The sequence below is a fragment of the Camelus ferus genome, chromosome 16 (assembly GCF_009834535.1).
Source record: "Camelus ferus isolate YT-003-E chromosome 16, BCGSAC_Cfer_1.0, whole genome shotgun sequence".
In the NCBI taxonomy this organism is placed as follows: Eukaryota; Metazoa; Chordata; class Mammalia; order Artiodactyla; family Camelidae; genus Camelus; species Camelus ferus.
The window spans coordinates 46,450,789-46,476,208 of record NC_045711.1 but is presented as its reverse complement, the minus strand read 5'-3'; the positions used below and the strand labels follow the sequence as shown (position 1 = coordinate 46,476,208).

At 45.5% G+C, this 25,420-nt stretch overlaps 2 protein-coding genes across 2 annotated transcripts; one reads left to right on the top strand and one right to left on the bottom strand.

The window, feature by feature from the left end:
- Positions 1–1,221: 1,221 nt before the first annotated feature.
- On the top strand, positions 1,222–18,639 carry UBE2Z (ubiquitin conjugating enzyme E2 Z). The gene is made up of 7 exons (XM_032457817.1): positions 1,222–1,553; positions 3,744–3,816; positions 5,730–5,917; positions 8,243–8,354; positions 10,935–11,047; positions 11,739–11,829; positions 13,141–18,639. Exons 1-7 carry the CDS (start codon positions 1,231–1,233, stop codon positions 13,309–13,311), a joined length of 1,071 nt encoding a protein of 356 aa, XP_032313708.1. The 5' UTR covers positions 1,222–1,230; the 3' UTR covers positions 13,312–18,639.
- Positions 16,536–24,312, bottom strand: SNF8 (SNF8 subunit of ESCRT-II). Its single transcript, XM_006176412.3, has 8 exons — positions 24,149–24,312; positions 23,734–23,784; positions 21,931–22,069; positions 20,713–20,817; positions 20,024–20,096; positions 18,796–18,937; positions 17,828–17,902; positions 16,536–16,779 (listed from the first exon to the last, which is right to left on the bottom strand). Exons 1-8 carry the CDS (start codon positions 24,200–24,202, stop codon positions 16,642–16,644), a joined length of 777 nt encoding a protein of 258 aa, XP_006176474.1. The 5' UTR covers positions 24,203–24,312; the 3' UTR covers positions 16,536–16,641.
- Positions 24,313–25,420: the final 1,108 nt, after the last annotated feature.

Genomic DNA, 25,420 nt, shown 5'->3' with positions numbered 1-25,420 from the left:
TCTTTTTATTTTTATTTTTTATTTTTAATCGAGGGAGGTAATTAGGTTTATTTATTTATTAGAGGTACTGGGAATTGAACCCAGAACCTCATGCACGCTAGGCATGCACTCTACTACTGAGCTGTATCATCCCCCAGGACTTCTTTTTTTAAAAGCAAATTTGGCTACAAAATATAATCCAAAGTGAGGCTATTAGTACGAATATTCATAAATGTACCCACATTAGTATGAATATTCAAATGCTTTGCTGCAGAAATAATCAGCGTGTTTGGTTACTGAGTGCTGCCCCAGGTTCTGCTGGGAATGTTAGATTATGAGCCTGTACTCTGGCTAGCGAGAAAAGGGAAAGCCTTCTTTATTGAAGGCTTGTTTTTCTCAGTCCATAGTATTCTTTTTCATCTTACATATCTCAGTAAAATCCTGAGGAATCCTCCCAGGATTTAAACTCACAGCCCCTTGATTCCTGCATATTCAAGGACTTGTGGGAAGAAATACTGAGCTTGGAGTCAGGAGGCTTGATTTCTTTTCACCAAGCTTCTTTAGGTCTGGTTCATTATCCCTATGGCAACGCCTAGCAACAGTGCCTGGCATTTAGCATGCCCTTTATAAATATATATTGAATAAACTCTAAAACGAGATAGTTTTTCACTCGTAGGTTCTGATTCCTTCCTTCCTTCCTCTTGCCGTCTGCCCTCCGTGAGTGAGGGTGCAGGGAGGAAGGATAAATCAGTCTTCCGGACAAGAAGGGCTGTAACGGAGTCAACTCCTCTACTCACCGCCTCCCTACTAGGAAGCTGGATCCCCAGTCCCACCCCTTGGGCATGTCTGAGGGTCACTCCCCTAAACGGGGGAAATGGTCTTACCCTCCTCCCCTTTCAACACCTGAAAATAAAATAATCCTTGGAACCGGGCTCTCAACTATACCTAGGTGTCCACACACGCCTCGGAACCTCCTCCCGCAGAGCGCGGGAGCCGCGCAGGCCCAGAACCCTCGCTTGGCCGGCGAGTTCCGACCCCCGCCCGCCCTGGAGGACCGTGGAGTGGACGCTCTTGCAGAGCGCCTCTCGCTGGTCGGGGCGGGGGTGGGCGGAGCCAGCGCCGCCCGGGCCGTGGAAGCCGAGGGGGGTGGGGACACTCTGGCCCGGCTCTCGGTGGTGCGGGAGCGGGAGGGAGCAGCGGCCGCTCTGGTCGGCGGACGTGCTGCCGAGCAGTCCCGGAAGCGAAGGAGCGATGGCGGAGAGTCCGACTGAGGAGGCGGCGACGGCCACGGCGGGCGCCGGGGCGGCGGGCCCTGGGGCGAGCGGCGTCGCTGGTGTTGTTGGCGTTAGCGGCAGCGGCGGCGGGTTCGGGCCGCCTTTCCTGCCGGATGTGTGGGCGGCGGCGGCGGCGGCGGGCGGGGCCGGGGGGCCGGGGAGCGGCCTGGCTCCGCTGCCCGGGCTCCCGCCCTCGGCCGCTGCCCACGGGGCCGCGCTGCTTAGCCACTGGGACCCCACGCTCAGCTCTGACTGGGACGGCGAGCGAACCGCGCCGCAGTGTCTCCTCCGGATCAAGCGGTGAGCCGGGGTTTTTCCTCCCCCAGCCCCGAGCTCCGGGGCTCGACCTTCCCTGCCCCCCACCCTTACCCACTACCACCGCCCCGCTGCTTCCGCGCTGCCCTTGCCGCGGCCCAGGTCCTGGGCCCACGTCTGGCTAGCCCGGAGCGTCGGGATCCAAGTCCTCTTTCCCCCGCCCCCAGCCCCACACGCACCAAGCCCCTCCTCGAGTGCCCAGGTCCGACCCCGCCCCTCGGCCACCTCCGGTGAGCCCTCCGTCTCCAGTCCGGACACCCTCCCCCATACCTCCCGCCCGAAACCCGACCCTTCCGCGCTTCAGTAACACCCCTTCCCGCCCTCTGCGCCGCCCCTCTCCCCCCTTCCCCACCCCAGCCTTGCTAGATGCTGCCCGGAGGCCCCACCCAGCGGTCCCCTGCGTCGTCTCCTGAGCCCCGTTAGTAACACACACAGCTTGCTTTGCTCAGCCTGAGACTCCAGGCCAGCCTGGCTTTTTCTTCCCGGTCTCCTCAAGTCCCCTCCACAAAGTCCCTTCCCCAAGTCCAAGTCGCTTCCCTCACATGCCTGCAGCCTTCCTTGAAGCACTTTTCCAGAACCCCAAAGCTGTCCACTCTCACACCTGTTCCAGGAACTCAGGCTTCCTCCTCTCACCCTCCCAGTCTCACTTTGGCTTGTAGTGTCCCACTCAAGACTTTCTTTTCTGTATTCTTTCCTCCGGGTCATGTGGTTTACTTTCGGAAGCAAGTATACCCAGTTCAAATATAGGAACAAAGGCCCAAGTCCTTTCTGTGCTTATTTCTTGGGTGACTGATCTTAGATCATATCATTTAGTAGATAATGTTTTTGCGAAAATGCTTTGCACAGAACCTATTGCATAGGAGAAAAGAATGCTTTTTAGCTGCTGTTAATACTGAAACCTGTTTGCTGATGACCAGACTCTTTCTTTCCCCATGCCTCCCATCACAGTCATCCTCATCTAGGTAATCACATTCCCCACATTCCAAGTTCTTTCAGGTATTCCCACCTACCTTTCAAGGTTGTGATAAAAATTAAACAGCATACTGTGTGTAAAGCACCTGGCCCAGGGCCTGATGCAGTTGGCCAACTCCATCAAGGTTGCCGCCTCTAACTTAAGAAACTCAGCACTCTTTTTTTTTGTGTGTGTGTGTGTAAAAGTAGATTTATTCAGAGATGCACACCCCGTAGACAGAGTGCAGGCCGTTTCAGATGGCCAGAGAGGCCACGAGGTGCAGGGTTGGGTGCTTAGTTTAAAGTAAAAGTAGATACACACTCCATAGACAGTGCGGGCCATCTCGAAGGCAGCTCAGCACTCCTTAACTCTTGTACTCCTTCGGCCATTTCAGCCTTCCAGTTCTAACATACCTCTGAGTTTTGCCAGTACTTGTTTTTGTCTCCTGTCATTTATTTGCACTTTTTTTTTTAATGTCCCTGTGTACCCTAGCAAATCCCTAGATTTCCCACCTAGAATGTGTTCCTATAGATAACTGCTCACAACTAATTTATGAGCAGTCTCCTAGCAAACCTAGCAATCCTCTCATCTTCTATAGAAGTAGTGTATAGTAGTACATGTCCTCTTCCAGATGTGAGATTCTCAGCAGTTTCAGAGGGTCCTCTCCCTAACCTGAAGAGATCTCTACCCTTTTAGTCCCCTGGGCAAGAAGACCATTATTGCTTCCTGCTAGCTCACTTGCTTCATGTAATCCCCATGCCAACAACGGTCCACTGTGTAGTTTATGGAATTAGTTTTTTAGTGGAGTTGATTATGCCTTCCCAGTTACTGAAAAACCTTCATTCAGCATTCAGCCATAGTACCTGGGAATCTCGGAGGTGGGGAGTGAATGAATTGCCATGTGGGAGGAAATGAGAGTAAATGGGATGTGGCTTTTCCAGGGTGACATCTGATGCTGTTGGGATCTCTGATTTCCACTCCCCTTTCCAAACCCTCCCCCTGAGGAAACAATGCGCCTTTGATAATAATTTGCTCTCTGCTTGCCTGACAAGTACTCAGCTGAGATTTCTCAGCCAGCAAGACAGTGCAAACATTTGTGGTACCAAGCACCACTTTCTCGAACCCTGGCCTTGTTGAGGTGATAAGAACTGCTCTGCTCAAGGGATTCCCCTCTTTTCTCCTCTCCCTCACTCCCTCCCCCACTTCCTCTTGGTGTTATACAGGGATATCATGTCCATTTATAAGGAGCCTCCTCCAGGAATGTTCGTTGTACCTGATACTGTTGACATGACTAAGGTATGTAACTTGGTGGGGTTTGGAGGGTTATTGGGAAATCGGGCCCATAAAGTTGGAAGAGCCTAAAAGAGATTATCCAGCTCACATCTCTTATTACATAGATGAAGAAATCAAAATCCCAAGAGATTAATTGGCTTGCCCAAGGTCACACAGTGAAGTGGAACAGAGCTTTGAACATGTGTCTCTTTTTGGGGTGCCAAAAGGTCCTGGTTGGCTTGGGAAATCCCAGTATGTTTCTATTGTCCCAGCATTCTTTCACTCTCAGAAATGCTCCAGTTTGGATGATAAACTATATGGTCACCCTATTCATTGTGCTACCCAACTCTTCCCCCATCCTTCCGCTCTTGACCTTTAAGTGTGGTGCTGTAAATCAGAAGCCAAGAAGGTTGGGGATGGAGCAGGCTTGAGTGAGCAGTGTTTGTAGTTATAGGGCTTTGTTAAGGCTCCTGTCCTTACTGATTGCTTTGGAATATCCCTTCCACCCCAAAGACCACTCCTCTCTTGTCCACACACAAACACAGAAAAAGCTTAAATTCCTCTGGCATAGATTACCTAGACTTCTCTGTCATTGAATGCTCTACTCTCAGAAGTGAATTTTCACTTAAACTGATGTTGTGAAGAAGTCAGATTACCTAAATCTAGTGTTGTTTAAATGAAAACATAGTTTCAAATTTCTTACAGTAAAAATTCACATTTGGAATTGTTTGTATATCTATTTTGTTTTGAATACGTTTCCCTTTAAATTGATTTTTTCTTTTTATCTCGTTGGAAATGTTGTTTCTGAGACATCTTGTCCTTAGTCAAGTGTCAGTGTTAATATGCTAGTCCCTGGGGTCCTAGAACTGATGTCATGTTGATACCATTTGAGCTTGCTGTTCCAAACGACTGGAGGCTAAAAGATAACACAGGGCCACCAGGGCATGGTAGGGACTGTAGGCTGAGACATTGGATTGCAGGTCCTTTTTCCTCTTGCTGTTTAAATTCAGAGCAGACTTAAGTGCCTAGGAGCCTTTGTAAAAGAAGAAATATAACTGAGTCAGTTAAGGTTTTCCTCTCCTCTGGAAGAAAAACCTTGTTCCATAATCACAGCTGGAGGAAGAGAATTTAACATTCTGTTTTAAGTGCTGCTGATTTTTTTCTTTTTAATTAACCTACAGTGTTGGGGAAAGTTCTGGGGATGATCTGTGGCTCCGAGTGGACCCTGAGTTTCCCCATTTTTCTTTGCATCTTTGACACAGCTGGATGCTGCCTGAGCCACATCCTCCACAGTAGGTTTGATCCTCTACGGAGGAAGCAGATACCCTAGGCCTCCATTACAACCCTCAGCTCTGCACTGTGATTGGCACTGGTGTGGTGGCCTCCAATCCCTTTCCTCTTTTTCATTCATCTTTCTCCCCTTGTGTCACATGGATGGAGGGTGGAGTTGCATCATATGCATGTTTCACCTAGGCAGATCCAAACAAACGTACTCACTAGTTGTAGGTATTGATTTCTTAAAATTAAACGTGCTAGGATAATATCTTACAGATACATATTATGTTTTGCACACTGGTGTTCTATCCATTTGTTACACATAATACTGATCAGTAAAGTCTGAACGAAAAAAAAAAACATGCTTTAAGGGAATTTTAAGGGGCACTCAAGGGTGGTTTTGGCTAGGTTCAATTTTTACCTTGGGCTCTAAGGTTAGAATGTAACCCCTGAGTAAGATGCCACTCCATTGTAATGAGATTTCTTAAAATTCCAAACATATTTGTTAGTATGAGTGAGTACACACTATTCATTCTGCATAGTGAGGATATGATACGGATATAGTCGAAGGTCCTGCTGCTGGCGTGGGTAGCAAGTGGAAGCCAGGAGGGTTTGGGTTGGGACATCACCTCACAATTTTGAGATGGGGTTTTATTTTGCAGATTCATGCATTGATCACAGGCCCATTTGACACTCCTTATGAAGGGGGTTTCTTCCTGTTCGTGTTTCGGTGTCCGCCCGACTATCCCATCCACCCACCTCGGGTCAAACTGATGACAACGGGCAATAACACAGTGAGGTTTAACCCCAACTTCTACCGCAATGGGAAAGTCTGCTTGAGTATTCTAGGGTAAGAGGAGACTTCTAAGTGGCCAAGTTGGTTGTTAGCAAATAATTACTCTAGGCCAGCCTTTATCAACCAGGGTTCCTCATCTGAACACAGAAAATGATTGGAATGACTATTTCCTCAATTCTCCCCAGGAGGGTACTTGAGTAGTACCATTCTAAATGCAAAAAAGAGAAGTTAATTCACTCCATACAACGGATGCCTTAGTGAAGTGGTTCACTGAATGTCACAGAAGCACTGGATCACTTACAGCTGTGCGGATTCTGGGGCCTCACCCTGGAGTTCTTACATCAGAAACTCTGGAGGCAGCCCAGCAATCTAGGGGTTCTGGTGCAAACTCCAGTTGGAGAACCACTCCCTTAGGGCATCAGGGCTTAATTCTCTCCGGAGCAGGTTGAGAAAGGCTGCAGATCCTGTGCTATTCAGGATTGTGAGCGTCTTATTTCTGAGTCTCTCATGAGTGGCTTTGGAGGCGGTGGTGGTGATGATGATGATTATGATATTTTAACAACTGAATGAAAAATGTCTGAGGTTAGAAGTCACATCAGATATGAAACAAAAGTTTCAAGTGCATTTTTGTTTCTGGGTGCTACCGAGATTTTGCTTCAAGTAGTTCTGGTCCATTCCCTTTTAACTGCCTTTAGGGGTTAAACATTCTGGAAATAACTTCTAGCATATTCCAGATTGGTCTTTTTAGTGTGATCTGAATTTCCCTAGGGCAGAGAACAAGTAAAAGTTGGAGTTAAGAAAGTTGCCCAAACTGGTTATCCTGTTTCTTTCTTCCTCTCCAATCCAATACACTTCCAGGTTTTTGTGAGGGAAAGGCAGCTGAAACAAACTTCTTTCCTCTACACTGTTCCCCCTCCCCACCCCACCCAAATTCTCTGAGATCCAAGGATATGGTCTGTGATTACAAACAGCAGTGAGGAAGTCCTTTAAAGGAAGTTGTCCTTAAAAGAAGTTTTTATTTCCTTAGGGTATAGAATTGTCCATGCTGGTAAAGAGAGTGGTGTGTATAACCCACCGTGGTAAGGAAATTTAGTTGTTGCTTCACTATGAAACTTGTTCATGAAAGTGTTTTTGTATTAAATTTTCTTTCATTAGGCCAGTATAAAACTTTTGAGCAAACATCAATTCACAGTAGAAACGGGAAGTACAATCGTGGGTGTAAGTGGCAGAAGTGTTGGTTGGAAAAGGAGAAGCTACTCTGAATTTGAAAGTTTGCCGTGGAGAATCAGAGTAGAAAATTCCTATGTGTTCTTAGTTGACTATACTCATTTTATTAGCCTCATTCCTTTCCTCCCTACCTAGGAAGAAATACTGGGCTGACTTACAGAGAAATTGAATGAAAGTTTACCCTGTTGACTTCAGTCTCCAAATACATGACGCTTTAGAGAACCCAAGGTCTAGGGTTCCTGGGGGAGCGAAGCTGAGAAGAAAGGTGGAGAGGCACTGAAGAGCAAGCTCTGAGGAAGTTACTGCTCCCCATCACTTAGTGGCTTTTCCTCAAGTCCAGCAGGAAAGGGAAGTGGCCAGTTAACCTGAACAAACCAGTCCTGGCTCATGTTGTATTTAGCTTCCAGCTCAGGTGTCATTTCTTCAATTAATTGAGCTAAAAATAAATGTCATTAATGTCCAAGCTTCCTTCTTCCTCCCAGTACTCCATCAGGTTTATGAAAGAGAGGAGCAATTTTGGTATTTCTCTGTTGTTCAAATGTTCTTCATATATCATTTTCAGACCCTCCACAGTGTGGAAGAGCCTTATTCCTTTCCTGTCCTTTGGCAGAGTTGTGTACTCTTCAGAGAACTTACACTCTTTTGGGGGCTTGATAGAGAACTGGATCCCCAGTCATCAGCCCCAGCACATGGCCTCTAACCAGATGGCTTCAGTCCCTCCTGGGCCTGTGTGCTCAACTTCTCTCTCCTCACTGGCTCCATCACCACTCATAAAGAAAGAAGTAAGGTCTTTGAGATTCACAGAGGTTAATGTGTAGACTGCCTTTGGAGCTGTTTTCTTACCTTATTTGTTTCATTTTGATGAAGGGAACCTTCCCTGGCTACTGTTTCTTTCCTAGCCCAAAGAAAATCCCTACAAAGTTACCTGGCTTACTTTACCCTCTTTCTTTTGTCTTTGATAAGAGGATTAAGGCAGTTGACTGATTTCTGGTGAATGGGGGTGAGACAGGCTGGGAAATTCCAGAGTACTAATAGTGAAAGTGAAATGTTGAGTCACTTATGATGGTACTGCCAGGCCCCAGGGTACTTGTGCACTGGCCTTTCCCGTCTCTGTGCTTCACGGTCTTCTCTTTCCTCTGATGTGTTTTGCAGTACATGGACTGGCCCTGCCTGGAGCCCAGCCCAGAGCATCTCTTCCGTGCTTATCTCCATCCAGTCCCTGATGACTGAGAACCCCTATCACAATGAGCCTGGCTTTGAGCAGGTAAGACCAGGTGGGCCCAACTCTGGGGTGTGGAATATTGGGTTTTAAGAGATCTGAAAAGTCTACTTGAGCATTTAGGTTTTGGTTTTGGTTTTTCGTCTGGCTCAGCCCCATGTATTAAACTCATCACTGTTGGAGAAAAAAGGATCTGGCATGCCTGCTCCTTAATAGTGATTTTTTTTTTTCGCCCTTATTAAGTTACAGTAACATTGTCAAGTTATTTCCATTTGACTTGGATTAATCTACCATCTGGAAATCAGTGGAGTCATTTGGAAATTAATCCCGAGACTATTCTGGGGGCTCTTGCAGCCAGTGGGTTCTTCTGGATGCCTCCATTCTCCACTGTCCCTTTAAGGTGCTCTCTGGTGACTGCTGAGCCAGACTTGTTTCTGGAGTTACGAAGTACTGTTACCTGCAGAGCCAAAAGAGCAGTCACTGGCTTGGGCAAGAGTATTTTAGTCAGTGCTGCCAAAGAGAAAGTGGAGGAAACTCATATTTTCCAAGAGTATACTATATGCCAGCCACTGCCAAGCTCTTACATATATAATTTCTCATTTAATCCTCATGCTAAGTCTGTGAAGTCAATAATTATTATCCCTATTTTCCAGTGAGGTAATAGTGGCTCAGAGAGGACCATTCACAAAGACACAGATCAGGATGTAGTCCCAGGAGCCCCAAATCTTCAACTGTTCTAAGCCCCTTCCAGAATTACTCATGAGCACAGGAAAAGAGTTCCAGTGATATTCCCCAAAAATAATAATTCAGTTTAGGTGATCAAAACAGCTTAATTCATTTTGTTTGTTTGTTTAAATATTTTTATTGAAGTATAGTCAGTTTACAATGTTGTGTCAGTTTCTGGTGTACAGCACAATACTTCAGTCATACATGAACTTACATATATTCGTTTTCATGTTCTTTTTCACCGTAAGTTACTACAAGATACTGAATATAGTTCCCTGTGCTGTACAGTCTGAACTTGTTTATCTATTTCATATATAGTAATTAGTATCTGCAAATCTTGAACTCCCAATTTATCCCTTCCCAGCTGCTTTCACCCATGGTGACTATTAAGTTTGTTTTCTATGTCTGTGAGTCTGTTTCTGTTTTGTAAATAAGTTCGTTGGTCTTTTTTTTTTACATTCCACATCTGAGTGATATCATATGGTATTTTTCTTTATCTTTCTGATGCTTAATTCATTTTGAAACTATATGAGATAACGAACACTGATGATTCTTCTGTATACCTAAACAAAGGGAAATACCCTTTTAAGAATGAACAAAAATAATTCCCTACACCATCCTTTCCAACAAATAGTGTATATGATTTCAGGAGTAGGTAGAAATGGAAATGGACCTCATTGGCTAACCAACGAGCTGATTTTTTAGGTCTTGTTTGGAAATTCAAGCGATGTGACTTTTATTCTTAAAATTCTCAAACGTTCTTCTGTCACGGCACCCTCTTGTCTTGGTACTTTTTTTCAGTTCCCCAGGCAGAAAGAAATGCCATACTATTCCATTTGTTAAGTAGTTAGGTCCAAACAACTTACTTCTTTCTTAAATAACTACAGTGATTTTGAAAATAGGATATTTGAAAACAAAAAATAGTATGTTTATACCTGTTCTGTGCCACACAACTTTTAAACTCAGATCAGAGTCACCACCCTCATTTCTGTCCCCCCATTTTCATATGCTACTTGCTGCTTATCAAAGTAGTGACTGAAAATCCAGCTTCAAAAAAAGTATGTCATCGAAAGGAATATAATGCGTTTTAATGTTAAAACTGAACTACCTGCCTCAATCTAGTAGTTCGCATGGTGTTTGACAGGTATTGAATACTGTGGTTTTCCTCAAAAAGTTTACAGTATCCCACAGTGCCCCTGTGATTTCGCTGTGATGCACATTGGGAACCATGGTGGTAGGCTAAAGCCATGTATATCTTTCCTGTTCACATGTTTTGATAGAGCCAAGGCTCTGATTGACTGGGGTTGGTGATAGGAGGAGGAGCAGGGGAGGAGTTAGAGGGTGGGAGGCCATGCTCTCTTCTGTTCATGCCCACGCTTTCATATCAGCTTTCCAGACCAAGTTCAGAGTTACTCTTTTGAAAATGTCAAGTTCTACTTCTGATGGATTTATAGTAATTAATTCAGTGATGGTGGAACCCTAGAACTGTAAAGGAGTTAACCAGGAAGCATCCTGATAGCTATAGGTTTTTCAGACTGAGACTCTTAACGTCACGTGTGCCTTTTTGTTCTACCATCGTTCTTACATACGATTATTTCCCACTTAATCCTTACCTGCGAGGCCTTTCATTTCAGGCTTCGGGAAATTTGATGTATCTGGTTTGCTGCTTATAGATAAAATGACCCATAACGAGGATGGGTATTGGTATGCATGAGGGGGAGGTGAATGGTCTCAAGGGCTTAGTTGCTCCTTATGGATCTGCCATACAGTGGGAAAGGTATGCCCTTAGCTCATTTGCTTGGGTCACATACCCCGTACTCATCCTGAAGTCTCTTCCCATTGGTTTTTCTTTTTACCTAAATTTTGTACTTGGATACTATTGTATCTGTCACATTGTAGGAGAGACATCCAGGAGACAGCAAAAATTACAATGAATGTATTCGGCATGAGACCATCAGAGTGGCGGTCTGTGACATGATGGAAGGAAAGTGTCCCTGCCCTGAACCCCTACGGTATGTGTCAAGAGAGCCCGCCTGGCACTTGGTATACCTTATGGAGAGTTAGCTTGTTTGTACCTTGGAGAACCTTTGGGGCAAAGTCCGGTGTTGGGCACCAGAGGGAGATAGAGAAAGGGGAAAGATATGGTTCCTGCTTTTAAAGAGCAGGTGGCTGAGGGTTACCCGAGAGAAGTTCAAGAGCTTCTTAGTTCTTGGAGAGTGCCAAGCCTGATGGGAAAGACATCTTCCACGCCCTCAGGGAGCCTCCATTTTTGTGAGGACCTCTTATACAGCCGAATGAGGTGTAGAGCACTTCATAATAAACCCGCTTCTTAGTGTTCAGGTTTATTTCTAGATGTTAAAACTAGATGTACCAAGAGTTCATGAAACTTTTCTAGGAGAATTTTGAGTAAGGTTTGGGATTAGGTATGGCCTATGGAAAACAGATGAGACCGAGCAAATCTTGAGTTGAAATTGGGGTTCAAATGATTTGTATTAATAGTCACTCTCATTTTACAACTCCTAGAGTATAAGGGAAATCAACCCTAGGTGGTCAGCTGTTCCTTTTTCCATTGAAAGATCTTTGTAGGAAACCACATCTTGGCTTGGGGACTCTAGCTGTTTAATTTGGCATTAAGATTAGATGGTGAAAGGGTGACCTATTCCCCTCTTGTTCCTAACTTAACCTTCTCTGCTTGTTTTCCAGAGGGGTGATGGAGAAGTCCTTCCTGGAATATTATGACTTCTATGAGGTAGCCTGCAAAGATCGCCTGCACCTTCAAGGCCAGACTATGCAGGTAACACAGCCCCTGTTGCTGACTCCAGAGGCCTTACAACAGACCATGTAAATCCCCCCACAAGGGTGACATCCACATCTCTCATAGAATTCAGAGCCGAAAGGAACCTGGTGCATTTGAGTAGCTGAGGTCCAGAGAGGAGACAAGTCATATGGAGTTGGTTCTAAGTTCCTGGTGTAAAGTAGGTGCTCATGAGTAGAATCTGAATCATCCTGCTGCCTGGCCTGGAACTCCTTCCCTTCTTGGTCAGTAGTCTTTTCAAATCAAGAACATTTAGAACTTAGGGATTATAAGGGTCATCTATTGGAATTCCATCTCTAGCTTGGAGGGGTGCTAAGAGGAAGAACACTTAGGGAAACATTGGGTATGCAATTATTCTTGAAAGATTTCCTGTTCCAAGGATGGAAACCAGTTGCTCATTCTCTGACTCTGCTGGGGAAATGTGCTTCCACTTTCAGTAAGAATGCAGAATTTAGGCTTGTTTAAAGGAAGAGGTTCTTATTAAACCAAATTGTAAATAGGCTCAAATATAAGTGACTAGTTGAGAACCCTACTGTGACTGTGGCTTAACATCCACTGGCCCCTGAACATGAGAGTAACATGTGGGCAGAAGTGTGGAAGGGGACAGAATATGAGAGAGAAATCATGTACCTTTTTGTAACTGCTAAGGAAAGTGGGGCTCCACGTGTTTGAATGCTGGCCCTGCTCCTTTGCTGCTGGAATCCTTATTTTTAAATTTCTTTTTTTTATATTCTCCACTCTACCCGTAGTTATTTTTGAGACTTTAAGGACAGTTAACCCCTTCCTATATAATGGTTGGAGATCTTTGACTTCAGAAGAGTGCAGGTGCTTATCCAGAAGTCAGAACCCTTGAGTTTATGGACCTACCTGTGACCTTAGAAAAGCAAGTTACCCTTTTTGAGTATAGGGAATGAAGGATAATTTTTCCTTTGTATAGTTTGTATGAGGTTAATTGAAAACACAGATACTCCTAATGATTACGGTCCTGGTCCTGAATTTCTCTTCCCTGTTTATCTCCCCTTTACTATGTTCCCCTTCTGCACATTGGCGTGCTTTTGAGCAAGCACATTTTCTTGTTGGCCCAGGCCAGACCTATCTGGGGTGGTGAACGTGCCCCGAGAGTCCTAGCGAGGACGATGATGTCTGTCGTTCGGGACTGTCTACTGTGCCCGCCTCTGTTCCCATGCTCAGATGTTGAGCATGTGATTCACATGGGCCGAAAGCTGCGCTCTCTGGGGTAAGCCACCCAGACTTGAATCTTCCTTCCCGCTTGTCTCCTTTCCCCCACAGGACCCTTTTGGAGAGAAGCGGGGCCACTTTGACTACCAGTCCCTTTTGATGCGCCTGGGACTGATTCGTCAGAAAGTGCTGGAGAGGCTCCATAATGAGAACGCCGAAATGGACTCTGATAGCAGCTCGTCTGGGACAGAGACAGACCTGCACGGGAGCCTGAGGGTTTAGACCCTGCTCCCCTCTCCCCTCCCCTACTCGAGAGTCCCAGCAAAGTCCCTTCCCCCCACCCCAGGGATGGAGAGGCACTGTGTATCTCCCTCCAAATGTGACGTCATCCTGCAAGATGGCAAGAACCAAGCAAGCTCGGATCCCAGGGCGTGGGAGTGGGGAGGCTGTTCCCAAAATGACCTCCTTGGCTCTCGAGCATCTGGGGCTTTGTTCATCCCACATCAGGGGCCAAGGTACCTATGCAGGAGCACCTAGGGCGAGGGCCTCTGGCAAAAACAACAACCAACACACCTCTCCACAGGGCCAGCTCCTTAGGGATAGGTGGGAGACAGGAATTGCAGTTCCAAGAGGGAGTGTGCCCAAGTGATTTATGGGGATATCTGGAAGGGAGATTGGGGTGGGGGGGCTGTCTGTGACACTTACGCAGTCTGGGTGGTTGTCTGTCTTGTCTGTCTGCAGTCTTGAAGCAGGGCTTCCCAATGCCCTTTTCCTCCCTGCCTCTCTTCTCCCATTATTTCCCATGGGCCAGCATAATTTTGTTTTTCCTAATTTATAATCACTGTTCTAGACAGACCAAAGAGAAGGAACAGTGGTGACGTCTAGGCTGCTGCTGAGTAAGCTTTACCTAGCACCTGAGCACCTTTCTCCTCTGCCCCCCATCCCCACACCCATTTCTAGATTTATGACAGAAGGTAAGTGTGACTGGGACTGAACCAAGGTCTTGGTAAAGCCTGCACAGGCACCATAAGAAGCTGAAAATGCCGTTTGTTCCCCAAATCACCGATTTGAAAAGTTCCCAACACAGGCAGCTGCTGTGTGTGTGGGATTAGAGCCACTATGTAGAGTAATACCTTACAGATTTTCATAAATACTAGTCACAATGAGGTATTCCTCCTGGGGGTGGGGTGCAGGGGGGCGACGGATGCCAGTCCTATTGTATTGTGTTTGGCTGTCCTTGTGTATTTTCACCTCAGCCTGCAGTCCTCGCTTCAAAGCCCGGGGAGCTGTAGGGAGCAAGGGTAGCCAATGGCAGAGGGGATCGGGGCTGGGACTCTGAAGACTCCTCCCCTCCCCTCCCCTCCCTTCCCCCGCCCCTCCCAGCTGCTCTTTGTCACTGGCTCTGATGGGTGTTTGCCTGGCTGTGTTGCTTCTCTCTATTTAGCTGCAGTGATCCTTTAGCTGGTTGGCTCAGAAAAATGTGCTTTAGGTGCCCTGTGATACTGGGCATCGAGGGAATCCATCCTTCCCCTTTTGATGTGTTCTCCCATACTTTCCGGATTCTTACTGTTGGGGCTCCCGGTGGGGTGTTGGTGATCCCCCTGACGCAGGGCCTCAGTCGGTATCCAGCTACATGTAAGGGAGAAGATAACTTGTACCTGCTCTGCCCGCTGCTATGGGAGGCCTCTGCCTTGTGGATCATGGGACTTACTGGGGGAGTTGGGAAGGGGGTTGGGCACAAAGGAGAATGTCCTACTTGGGAGAGCAGAAAGTGAAGAAACTGGACAGAAAGTGGGCTTGCGGGGTGGAAGTTCAGCTTGGATACCTGAAGGCTGGGTCTCTTCACAAGGAGACTCAAGAAGGGACCCTGCTTCCAGTTTCCCTCTTCCATTCCCAGAGCTAGTACAGGGCTTAAAATAATGCCCTTGGTCAGTTGGTCCAGTGTTGTCTGTCACCCATTTAAGTGTTCCCACTTTCAAGTGACAATCCTCTCCTGGCCCTGCCATGGGCAGAGCATGTCTGGCATACTAGCCTGACTTTTACGCCCTAATCTTGAGTTGAGGAAATATATGCACAGGAGTCAAAGAGATGTCTTTATATCTGACTGTACATAAATGAAGTTTTTTTTTTCTTTTTGGTGCAATAAAGTTTGTTTTGGCAGAAGGAGGAAGCGCTTGTGGGTGTGGGAGGGTTTGTGTAAAAGGAAGAATGGGATCATGACAACCACACCTCTCCCTTAGGCCTGAAACTGTCAGGGATAAAGATAGTGCTCAGTGGAAGCTGAAAACCTGTGTTACATCACGCGGGTGGAAGCAGGGTTATGGCAACAGGAACTCCCCATCAGTCAGAAATAGGGTCGGTCCTGTTTTGAGGCCTTGGCAGTCAAGGAGAGGAATGCCATCTTTGCCTCGGTTCCTTCCAAAGAAATACTTGTTCAGAAACTGGCAAGTGAGCATGTCCTGCAAGGATGGGCAGAGGTAGCGATGGGCTTAGGCTGTATCCCCTTGAAGGTGTCTTCGTATGAATAATCCAAACTGTTGGGTTTTCAGCTTTCTGGTACTGAACCAGCCCTTCTTAGGAATTTAGAATTCAGACTGTTAAGACTGGGTTTCACTTGCAGCTCATCAGTACCTTCTGTACTTGCTTTGGAAAACTTGTTTTCTGGTTTCTGGAACAGGCTTTTCCTCTTGGCCAACCATGTGTGTAGGAAGAAATTATAAAACGACCTACCTGTGCCGTGCAAAGCTAGATACGGGAGACTGTGCGCTGTGGGGTTAATGGACCTCAACTCTAGCTTTGGTCTGTTTCTTAAGCTGGTGGCCCCAGGCAAATTAGATTCCTCTCCTACAAAGTTAGGATACCTACTTAAGCTTTTAAGGTTGCTATGAGGAATAAATAAGGTGTATATAAGACTGGGTGTAGGGTAGGTGTTAATAAATGATTCCTTTTCCCACCACGAAGGTTAGAGGGACCTGGTGATCATTATGGGAGGGAAAGCTAGTGAGGAACTTGAGAAACGATACTACATCCACTATTGGCTGATTCCCCTCAATTCCACTGTTTTCTCTAATCACCATTTAACATTAACCTCTATTTCCTTCACACTCATAGCTGAATCTGCCATAACCTGGAACCTCTACAGAGAAAGCTAGAAGAGACTGAAAAAGTGAATATTATTTACGGGTCCATTAGGGTCTGCTCATTTGAGATAAAGAATACTTTATAAGGAAGAGGTCTGAATTTACAGAAGCTCTAATTTTATGTCTCGGGGTTATAAAGACTAGACTGGCCAGGAGACAGACGGCCTTCATCCTAGGCCCAGCTCTACCATGAACTCGTAGATGACCTGTGCAAAAGTCATTTTATATGTGCTTGCTGTTATCTGTGTTACTCAGGTTATCCTTAATGGATAAACAAGGTTTTCTCCAATAAAGATGCAATGTGAAGGCACTTTAAAAAAATAAAATAATGGATGAAGAATATTGGGGGAAGAAAAAAACTTGGAATTTTTTTTGGTTTTTTGTCTTTTTTTAAAAGAGTTGTCCAGGTTTTATTCACCACCAGCTCCTCCCTCTTCTCCCTGCCTGCTGCCCTGCCCCCTTCCACATTTCGTCAGGGGAGGGCTTCTCTGGCCTCCTCCGCTGTAATCTCCTGGGAGTAGAGGTCAGTGAAGAGAGCTGGCAGCCAGTAGTGGGCCTCCCCTGGGGCCTGCAGGTCCAGCCAAGCCAGCCCTTCCTTCAGCAGGTGTTCCTGGCAGGAAAAAGAAGGAAATGTCAATTGAGAAGGGGGCATTCCCACAAAGTAGGGCAGATAAACAATCTCCAAACCCAATTTTGGCTTCAGTGGGGTTTTTGAACTAAATCTACACGAGTGCCTTCACATATTTACACAACCAAACTGGAATGATCTGTTTAGCCTTGATCTTTGCCTGAGGTGTGAAAAAGGCCACCAAGTTGCTTAACTTGTGTTGCTGGGAAAGAGGGTAATGACAAGTGGAATGCTGTGGAAGGAAGGTAGGGCTACAGAAATATTTGCTGTGTGGCCTTGAGCAAATCACTAACTCCATTCCCCGAAGCCAAAAGGAGATCACTATCTTTCAGTTAACTTAACTGGGTAACAGGCAGATGTGGGAAAACCTTGGAGAAGTTAATGGAAGGGCCATATTAATGAATGAACTCACAGTTCCTACAGCTGGAAGTATGCTCCAAATGGGTAGGTTCTGCTCAATACCATCAAACAAATGTTTATGTTATCCCTACTTCACAGATGTTTATAGTTTTAACTGCCCGGGTAAGGAAGAAGGAACTGAAAGCCAGGGCCCCTACATGTTCATGCTACTCCCCCTTCACAACATCAGCCTTTCATTAGTACTATGAAATCTCTGTATATATAAAACTATATATAATATGCAAGATAATAGTATATAATTGTAGATATGTAATTATCATTAGTAGTTAATGATTCCCTTCATGCTGTGCTAACAGTGTTACTTCCAGTACAAACCATATTAACCATCTGGCCAGGCCCTACAGGTCAGGAGAGAGAGGTGCTGGGGCTCCTCAGCGGCAGTGGCAGCCTGGTCGTGCCCACGTGCCAGGGTGGGAAGCCTGCCTTGCTTGAGTTCTACCTCTCAGTGCCATCTCCAGAGAAATGCTGGGGTCATTTCTAGGGTGGCAGCAGCAGCCTTCAAGGCAAGAAGTCAGTAAAGAGGCTGAAGCCCCTTTCTGTGTGGTACCTGTCAACCCACCTCCTCCCATCTGGGGCCCGTCTTTTCTGAGCCATCTCAAAAGTCACCTACCAGTACTTGCCGCGCTCGCTCAGTCTCCCATTTAAGACTGGCTTTGATATCACTGACAGTCACGTAGCCATTTTTCTGAAGGAAGGAGGAATGGGGAGTGAGTTAAGAGTGTGCTTAGAACCAGCATCTTCCCAGGGACAATTAATTTATCCAGACAGAAGAGGGAACTGCCCTTGGGTGAAGTCTAAGCACAGAAAAAGAATGTTCAGAGGTTCTGGCAGAGAGAGAACAAGAGAAAAGTGACTTTCAGGGTGACAGAGGTAGGTTGAGGGGTTAAGTCTTAAAAAGTGGAGTCCCTGGCACTAAAATATTAATGGAGACTTTCTCAGAGAATTCTAAAGTATGACAAAGGAAGATTCAGAATGATTAACTGATAGGAAGGAATGGTGATCATCATCAACTGTTCATAATCTCAAATATTTAAATATTCAGCCCTTGTCCTGCCTCACCCGAACCATTCCCCAATCGAGAAAAGCCCCCTCCCTCCTTTAGTTTTAATCTATATTACAGAATTCAGAAAACTGAACATGTCTTCCCTTAAAACATGATCGGGGGAAGATGATGGTGCTTAACGCATTACTGAGGAACGGGGGAGGGCAAACAAGAGTAAACGTTTGTTTTGAAGATTTCCATAAAGTAGTTTTAAGAATCTGTCCACCAAGGAAATACAGTTAGTTGTCTGCATGTCTGTCTACTCCACTAGACTGTAAGCTCCTAGAGAGCAGGATCTACATGGCACCCACCTTTATCTGCCCCACAGCCTGGCCCAGTGCTCTGCACTGTAGCTGCTCAATAAAAGTCTGCTAAATAAGCACAGGTCTGAGGAGTGCGTCCATTAGACAGTTTCACCACAAGACCTGAGTGATGGGGGGAGATCAGAGCTGCTCCAGAATCCCCTCCCAGGCTCTCTTCTCTTAATGTGCACGTGCGCACACACACACACTCTCTCTCAGAAGGCACCCCCGTACCTCTGCCAGCTGCAGCACCACAGTGTGATCCATATTGAGCTCAGCTGGAACAGACTGAATGAGGTAAGTGCCGCCCACAGGGATGATGCCGAAGCCAGTGCCAAGTGCTTTTAGTTTCTTGATGGCCCTGATCAGGTCGTCTCTGAAGTGAGGAAGAGCTGCTTAAAGACCCAAGGCAGACCAGACCTACCAGCAATGCAGTTTCAGCTCTCTCTGGGCAGGACACCCTGATGGAAGACTCAAAAGGCTGCACAACATTTAACTGCATCAGTAAAAAGGCGGGGTTAAAGTGCACCAAATGGTGCTTGAACATTCAAGGAAGATAGTGTAAGAGTCAGGCCCTCCACTCTGCAAACCATTCCAACACCAGACAGAGGTAAAAAAAATATGCTTACAGGAGGCCATCAGGAAATGTGAATGAATGAGCTGAACTTAAGAGACAAGAGGCAGTAGTAAGAACTATGGCAAAATAGAGAATGTTTATCCATTTGAAAGGGGGTAACCCAGCTGATTATTGCCTTTTGGAAATTCAGGCCCAGTAGTGCCAGATTTTCTGATTTCTTAGTTGACAACTAACTGAAATTAGGGAAGAAGAAAACCCATAAAATGTGGAGATCACACATCCAGCCCACATACTAATAGCCTTTTTTACCTTTTCTCAAAGTGGAATCACACACAAACGCTGGTGAACTGGGTCAATTTACACCCCATCTTCAAAGCCCAACTCCCTCCCTCAGCCTTTCTCAGTGCCTGCTCTAATCTCTTTAACCTCAAACAGTGTCAAGATTAGGGGAGGATATAGCTCAAGTGCTAAAGCACATGCTTAGCTTGCATGAGGTCCTGGGTTCAATCCCCAGTACCTCCTCTAAAATTAAATAAATAAATAAACCAAAAAAAGACAGACAAATGGTATTAAGATTATACACAGCCCCAAGTATGTTTAAAAAAAAAAATATATATATATATATATATATATTTATGCATGAAAAATATCCTTAGATGGAAATCTACCAAAATGTTGTAATCTCTGAGTTGAGAAATAATAAGTGGATTTTTTTTTAAATATCTCCCTATTTTCAGTTTTCTAAAATAACATTTTTAATGATCATAAAGAGGAATAAAAATGATTCCTAAACCAGCCTAGATGTACGAGCAGTAAGGAGAAAAGATTTCCATTTGATTTTTAAAGACCTTTCTAGACTCCAAGGGGTTGGAAGGCAAGACCTACTGGCTGACATCCTGGGCGAATTTGCCCCTCCCTTTCAGCACCTGTTGATGTAGCTCCTCCAGAGTTATCAGACCTATTGGAGAGGGGGCACAGAAAGCAGTTGAAGGATTACCTTTATGGCTGAAAAAAAAAACAACACGAAGGCAACATCATTTCTAAAAAAACTATAAATGCTCTCTTGATACCAAGGCTGTGTCTATAGCCAATGATTTATAACTGGTTTTAAGTTTTATTAACTTTAATACAGACCGTTCAATGTACTTATTAAGATGACACCACTGGATGACCATTTGAAGGTCACATTTTGGGGAGCACAGAGGTTCAGTAGGCATCACCACATCCTGGAGAAGCAGGGCAGGCCTACCATTACTAAATAATGAGAAAATTATAACCCAGACACATCATCTATCAGGGGAAAAGGTCTATTCCCTACCTCCCTACATGTTCTGTAACAACTTCAAGCTAAACCTTCCTGGCCAAAGATCTTTGGAGAACAGAGATAAATATTTGGGTAATTCCATTTACCCTTGGCCATGGAGACTGGCCATGGATTCAACTGCAGGAAGCACTAAGATGATTCTCAGGACCTTATTGGCCTGCAGATTTCAGGACAGAAAAAGCTACCTTTCAGGGTTTTCTCCCTCTCAGAGAAGCCCAAAGCCCAGTCCACAGGACCTAGGCACCCTCACCTCCATTCCGGTGTTTCAGGGCCAGGCACACTTCGATAATCTGGACACCCAGCTCGTAATAGAAGTCTCCCACGCCTAGCATCTCAGACCAAAATCCTTTCCCAGCTAAAAGACAGAAAAACAAAAGCTAGGTTATTCATTAGTTACATGTTTTCTTTCAAAGCAAGATGAAAACATCTATACTAGTTCATACTGTCCAACCTAACAGTGACCTTTAGAAAGAAATTCCAGGCAAAAATTATTACATTTTTTAAATCTAGAGCTTAAAATATCAAATTATGCACCATTTTAAAGAACTGTCATTCACATATCTTGATGCATTTAGTGTGCAATCACAAAACTGGATATGAACAAATTAATTTTATAAATAGAAAATGATTAAATAGTGTTTAAAAGAAAAAATATCTACCCTATGAGAAGTCTTCCCGCCTAGCTTGAAGTCCTTCTGCTCCACTTACTACTCAGGATCCTCAACACAATCTGACTCTTGGTGACTCCCACTAAAGAACAGGTTCAGACAGTTCTAAAGGTGGGCAGTCTAAAAGGCATTTCTATTTAGCTGGTAGCTCTGGCTCAGGAGCCTATAAAAATGAGTTTCCTTTCCCAAATAATGCAGTGAAACATAGTGGGACATATGGTCTGGACAAGGCTAAGAGAAAGAATACACAGACCTGGCATTCAAAAATCCACTGAAGATATTTTATTGAGTAAAAAATGTAGGTTATAAAGTAGTAATTACAGCATAATCCGATATATGTAAAAAAAATAGTTAATAAATATGATGAAGGTGTCTTGAAAGATATACCTTAAACTGTTAACAGTACTTTATCTCTGCAATTATGGGACAGAGTCAGGGGACTTCTATTTCCTCCTTTTCTTTTTTCACCTTTGTTGATGGACAGCCTGGTCGCAGACTACCTTTATTAAAACTAAAAATTGTTTTTTAAACAAAGAGGAAAAAAAGCCATAAAAAATTCCACAGCAGAGCATTCCAGGGAAGATCATTTACACCAGCTACTCAGCCTACCCTCCAACCTCTCCATCTTTCCCATCAAACTGGGCACTCAGCCAACCTGCTAGGTACTCCCTAAAGGCAACATCCTCTGGATCTCCCTGTAGGCCCTTGTAGATGTCCCAAAAGTCATGATGACAATTGGGTGAGCTTCTGTCCCTTAGAAACCCTAGGAGAACACTGGACCCCTACAGACAACTCCTTACAGGCCAGAGGATCCACCCCAATGGTGGCACACATGTCCTGGAACTGCACTCGGAACTCGGGATTCTTCCGGATCTCCTGCTTGTGCTTGCTGGCAAATTCCTCCAGGTTGGTCTTGAACATGTCCAACTGCTTCGACATCTGCAGGATGAACAAGGCGGAGGTTAGGGGTAACCCAACCAGGTGTTAATAGGTCCCTGGGCCAGTGGCAGGGCAAAGGCTGAAATAACCTGTCTCCTTCAGGCCTACTATTATGCTGTTTACTGTTCCCTTTCTTTTTATCCCTGTCTTACCTTCAGAGTTCTGCTATCACCAGAAATGAGATGCTATAATGTTTCTTTAATTCTAAGATACACATTCTTTTATGTGTTCCTGTTCTGAAGTCAAGATGCATCTAACAATAAACGTGCACATCTAATGTGGTGCTTTTTTTCTTTCCTTTTTCTGCTTTTTTTTTTACAATTTTTGTTTTATTTATTCATTTTCTTCCAGTATTACTGAGATGTAACTGACATGCAGCACTGTATAAGTTTAAGGTGTGTAGCACAATGATTTGATCTGCATCCATCATCTCACATAGACACAGTAAAGAAACAGAAAAAAATTTTTCTCCTTGTGATGACAACTCTTAGGATTTACTGTCTTAACAACTTTCATATATAACATACAGTAGTGTTAACTATATTCATTTTATTGGAAGGGCTGCTTTTTTCCCCGAAAAAAGGGTTATTGAACTGAAGGTGCACCTAATAATCCATTTTGCCTTAAAAATGAGGGAATGCAGCCTTCACAGGGTGGGAAGTCTTCAGCCACTGACAGAAAGGCTAGATAGGAAAGAAAAGAAGCTTGGCATGAATTAGGTGTGCAGTGGTTGTTCAATCTTTGTTATGGACCTCCTTGGGGATAAACCCCATATACAGAATCTCCGAGGGAGGGGTGTGAGTCTACCAGATTACATTCCAAAGCCAAATAATTTTGGTTTGGGGAACATTCTGACTTCCTATTTATATCACTCCTCTTTCCCTAATTAACAAAGCCTATTTTCAACCCACTCCTGGCCCAACATCTCATTTGCTACATATGGGAAATTCACACATTACTGTAATCACCACTTCCAGTTGATTCCTGCATGTTATCTCCCCTTACGAGTGGGAGCTTTTTAAGAGCACAGCCTGTATCTACTATCTTTCCTCAGTTCAAGTGCCCATTTCCTAGCCTCACGGCCTTCTCCTCTTCTTCACCAGTCAAAATAACTGAGTAAAGACAGGACATGTACAGAAAAGGGAAGTGTTAGAGAAGGAAACTGAGCAGAAGCCACACCCCCACCACTCACACACGCCTCTGGTATGCACAGAGATGTGATGGTGGTAGCGGTAGGTGCCGCAGGTAAGGCAGTATTTTCATGTTATTCTTAGGCATTTAAAGTAAAAACCCAAAAGACCCAAATCAAACAACTCTACCACTTACTACCCATGTAACCTTGGATAAAGGACTTAACACCTCAGTGCTTTCCATTCTATACTAGGAAGAACAGAGTTCCTTCCTGATAGAATTGTCAGGAGGAATGAACAAGACAGTGTATGTAAAGAAAATGGACATGTGCCTGGGACGCACAAGCACCTAATCAAAGACGTTAGCGATCACTGTTATTAGCAAATCACCTAAAAGATCTGAGCAGCCCAGAAATGGGGATTTGCCAGCTACCCTATTTTCAGTTCGATCCAAACAATCGAAGTTATATGAAAGGTGACCTTCCCAGCCTTATCGGGTCTCCCATGCTGCCTGGAGCCCTCCAACTCACTCACCTGGGCCAGCTGGTCCTCAGCCAAGACAGTCCCTCGCTCCTTATACTTTGCCTGTCAGACAAAGAGACCAGCATGAGTTGAGAGAGTGGGTGCTGGGGGCTCCCACTTGTACTGCCTCCTCAGAAGTATGAAAAGAGGAGGGTCTCTCAGGTGGTTTTCTTAGGGCGAGGGGGTGAGGAAGTAGGATAGACGACTCGTCTGTAATCAAATTTGGGGAAGTAGGGGAAAGGGCTAGTGGATCTGCGGATGCTGACATTCCAGTCCACCGGAAGCTGGAGCAGTTCAGTTCCCCGGGACCCGAGAAGCCCGCGTCAGATTCTGTTGGGAGGCGATGTGAAGGTACAGGGCTGTGCTCGGGAAGACTTCTGTCTCTCGCGGGTCAGGGGTGGCTGTGGGTCCGCCTCCTTCCCCTCACCTCGGCAAGCTTCTTCTTGGCGATAGCGCCGGCTCCCACCCCGCGGCGGTGCATCCCCGCCCTGGCCCGCAGGCCGCCCCGCTGCCGGGGCCCCGGGTCTCCGCGTCCCGGTATCAGCCGCCGGCTCCCCAACGCGGAAGCGCGGGCCGTGCGTCATCTCCGCGCGCCGGAAGTTTCTCTCCGACTTCCGGCCGCGGGGTGACATCGCCCACTGCCAGGGGCCTGGCGGCTCCGCCTCTCACTCCGGCAAGGGTCCGCAAAACTTGATGCGACCCGGTGCTCTAGGCCCACGTGAACGCGTCGGACCCTCTCAGCTTTCCGTGACTGTCCCCCCACCGCCATCGCAGCCTCCGACCGGAGGTCTGCCACTGCTCACTGGCTGTCTACAGCGTGCCACGCGCCGAGTTGGGCGCGGAGGGTTCCATATGGAACATAAAACAGAATCCGTTCCACTCTAATGAAGCTTACCTGTAGGAATCACACGCGAAGCTTCTGACTGGGGAAGGCCTTACAGTTGAGAATCTGGCCTTTGGGGTTAGACTGCCTGGCTCCATAGCTCGCGTCCACGATATATGGTCCAGTAACTTAAGACAAATTCCTTAATCTCTTGTGTTCCACTTTCTACAGTTGTGAAAGGGTAATACCTCGTGATAACTCATGAAGTTGTTGTGAGGATTAAGTCACAAAATATATAACAAAGCATTTAGTTTGATCCCTGGCATGTAAATAAATGTCAGCGATGTCTGTTATTCATCAAATCTAGGGTGGAATTAGTAATCTGTGTGTTTAGGAAGCTCCATAGGTGATTTCCATAGCATTGTTGAGTCTAACAAAAAAGGAGCAAATGGAGGTTTCTAGAGTCAGGGAGCAATAATATCAAGTTTTTGCCATAGGAAAATAGGTGACTTAATTTTAAGTCAGTTGTAGCAATCCAAAGTAGAAATGATGAGGGCCAGAACTAAGACAGTGTCAGTAAGGATAGAGAGAATGCAACTGATTCAGGACACATTAAGAAGGTGGAATGGTAAAGCTGATAAGATAAGGGCAGAATGTGTGGGAAAAGTTAGCAGGATGTTCAGTTTCCTGGCTTGGGCAAAAAGGTAGTGCCATTCAAAGACAGGGATGGGAAGAGACCACAGGATGAAACTGGGGAAATAATTAAGAGTGGTTTTGGAAAATGTTGAAATTGAGGTTTGTGGGACATCACAGAAGAGATGGTTAATTGTCATTTAGATGTACTGGTATGAAGTTCTACAGAAAGAGCTGTGCTGG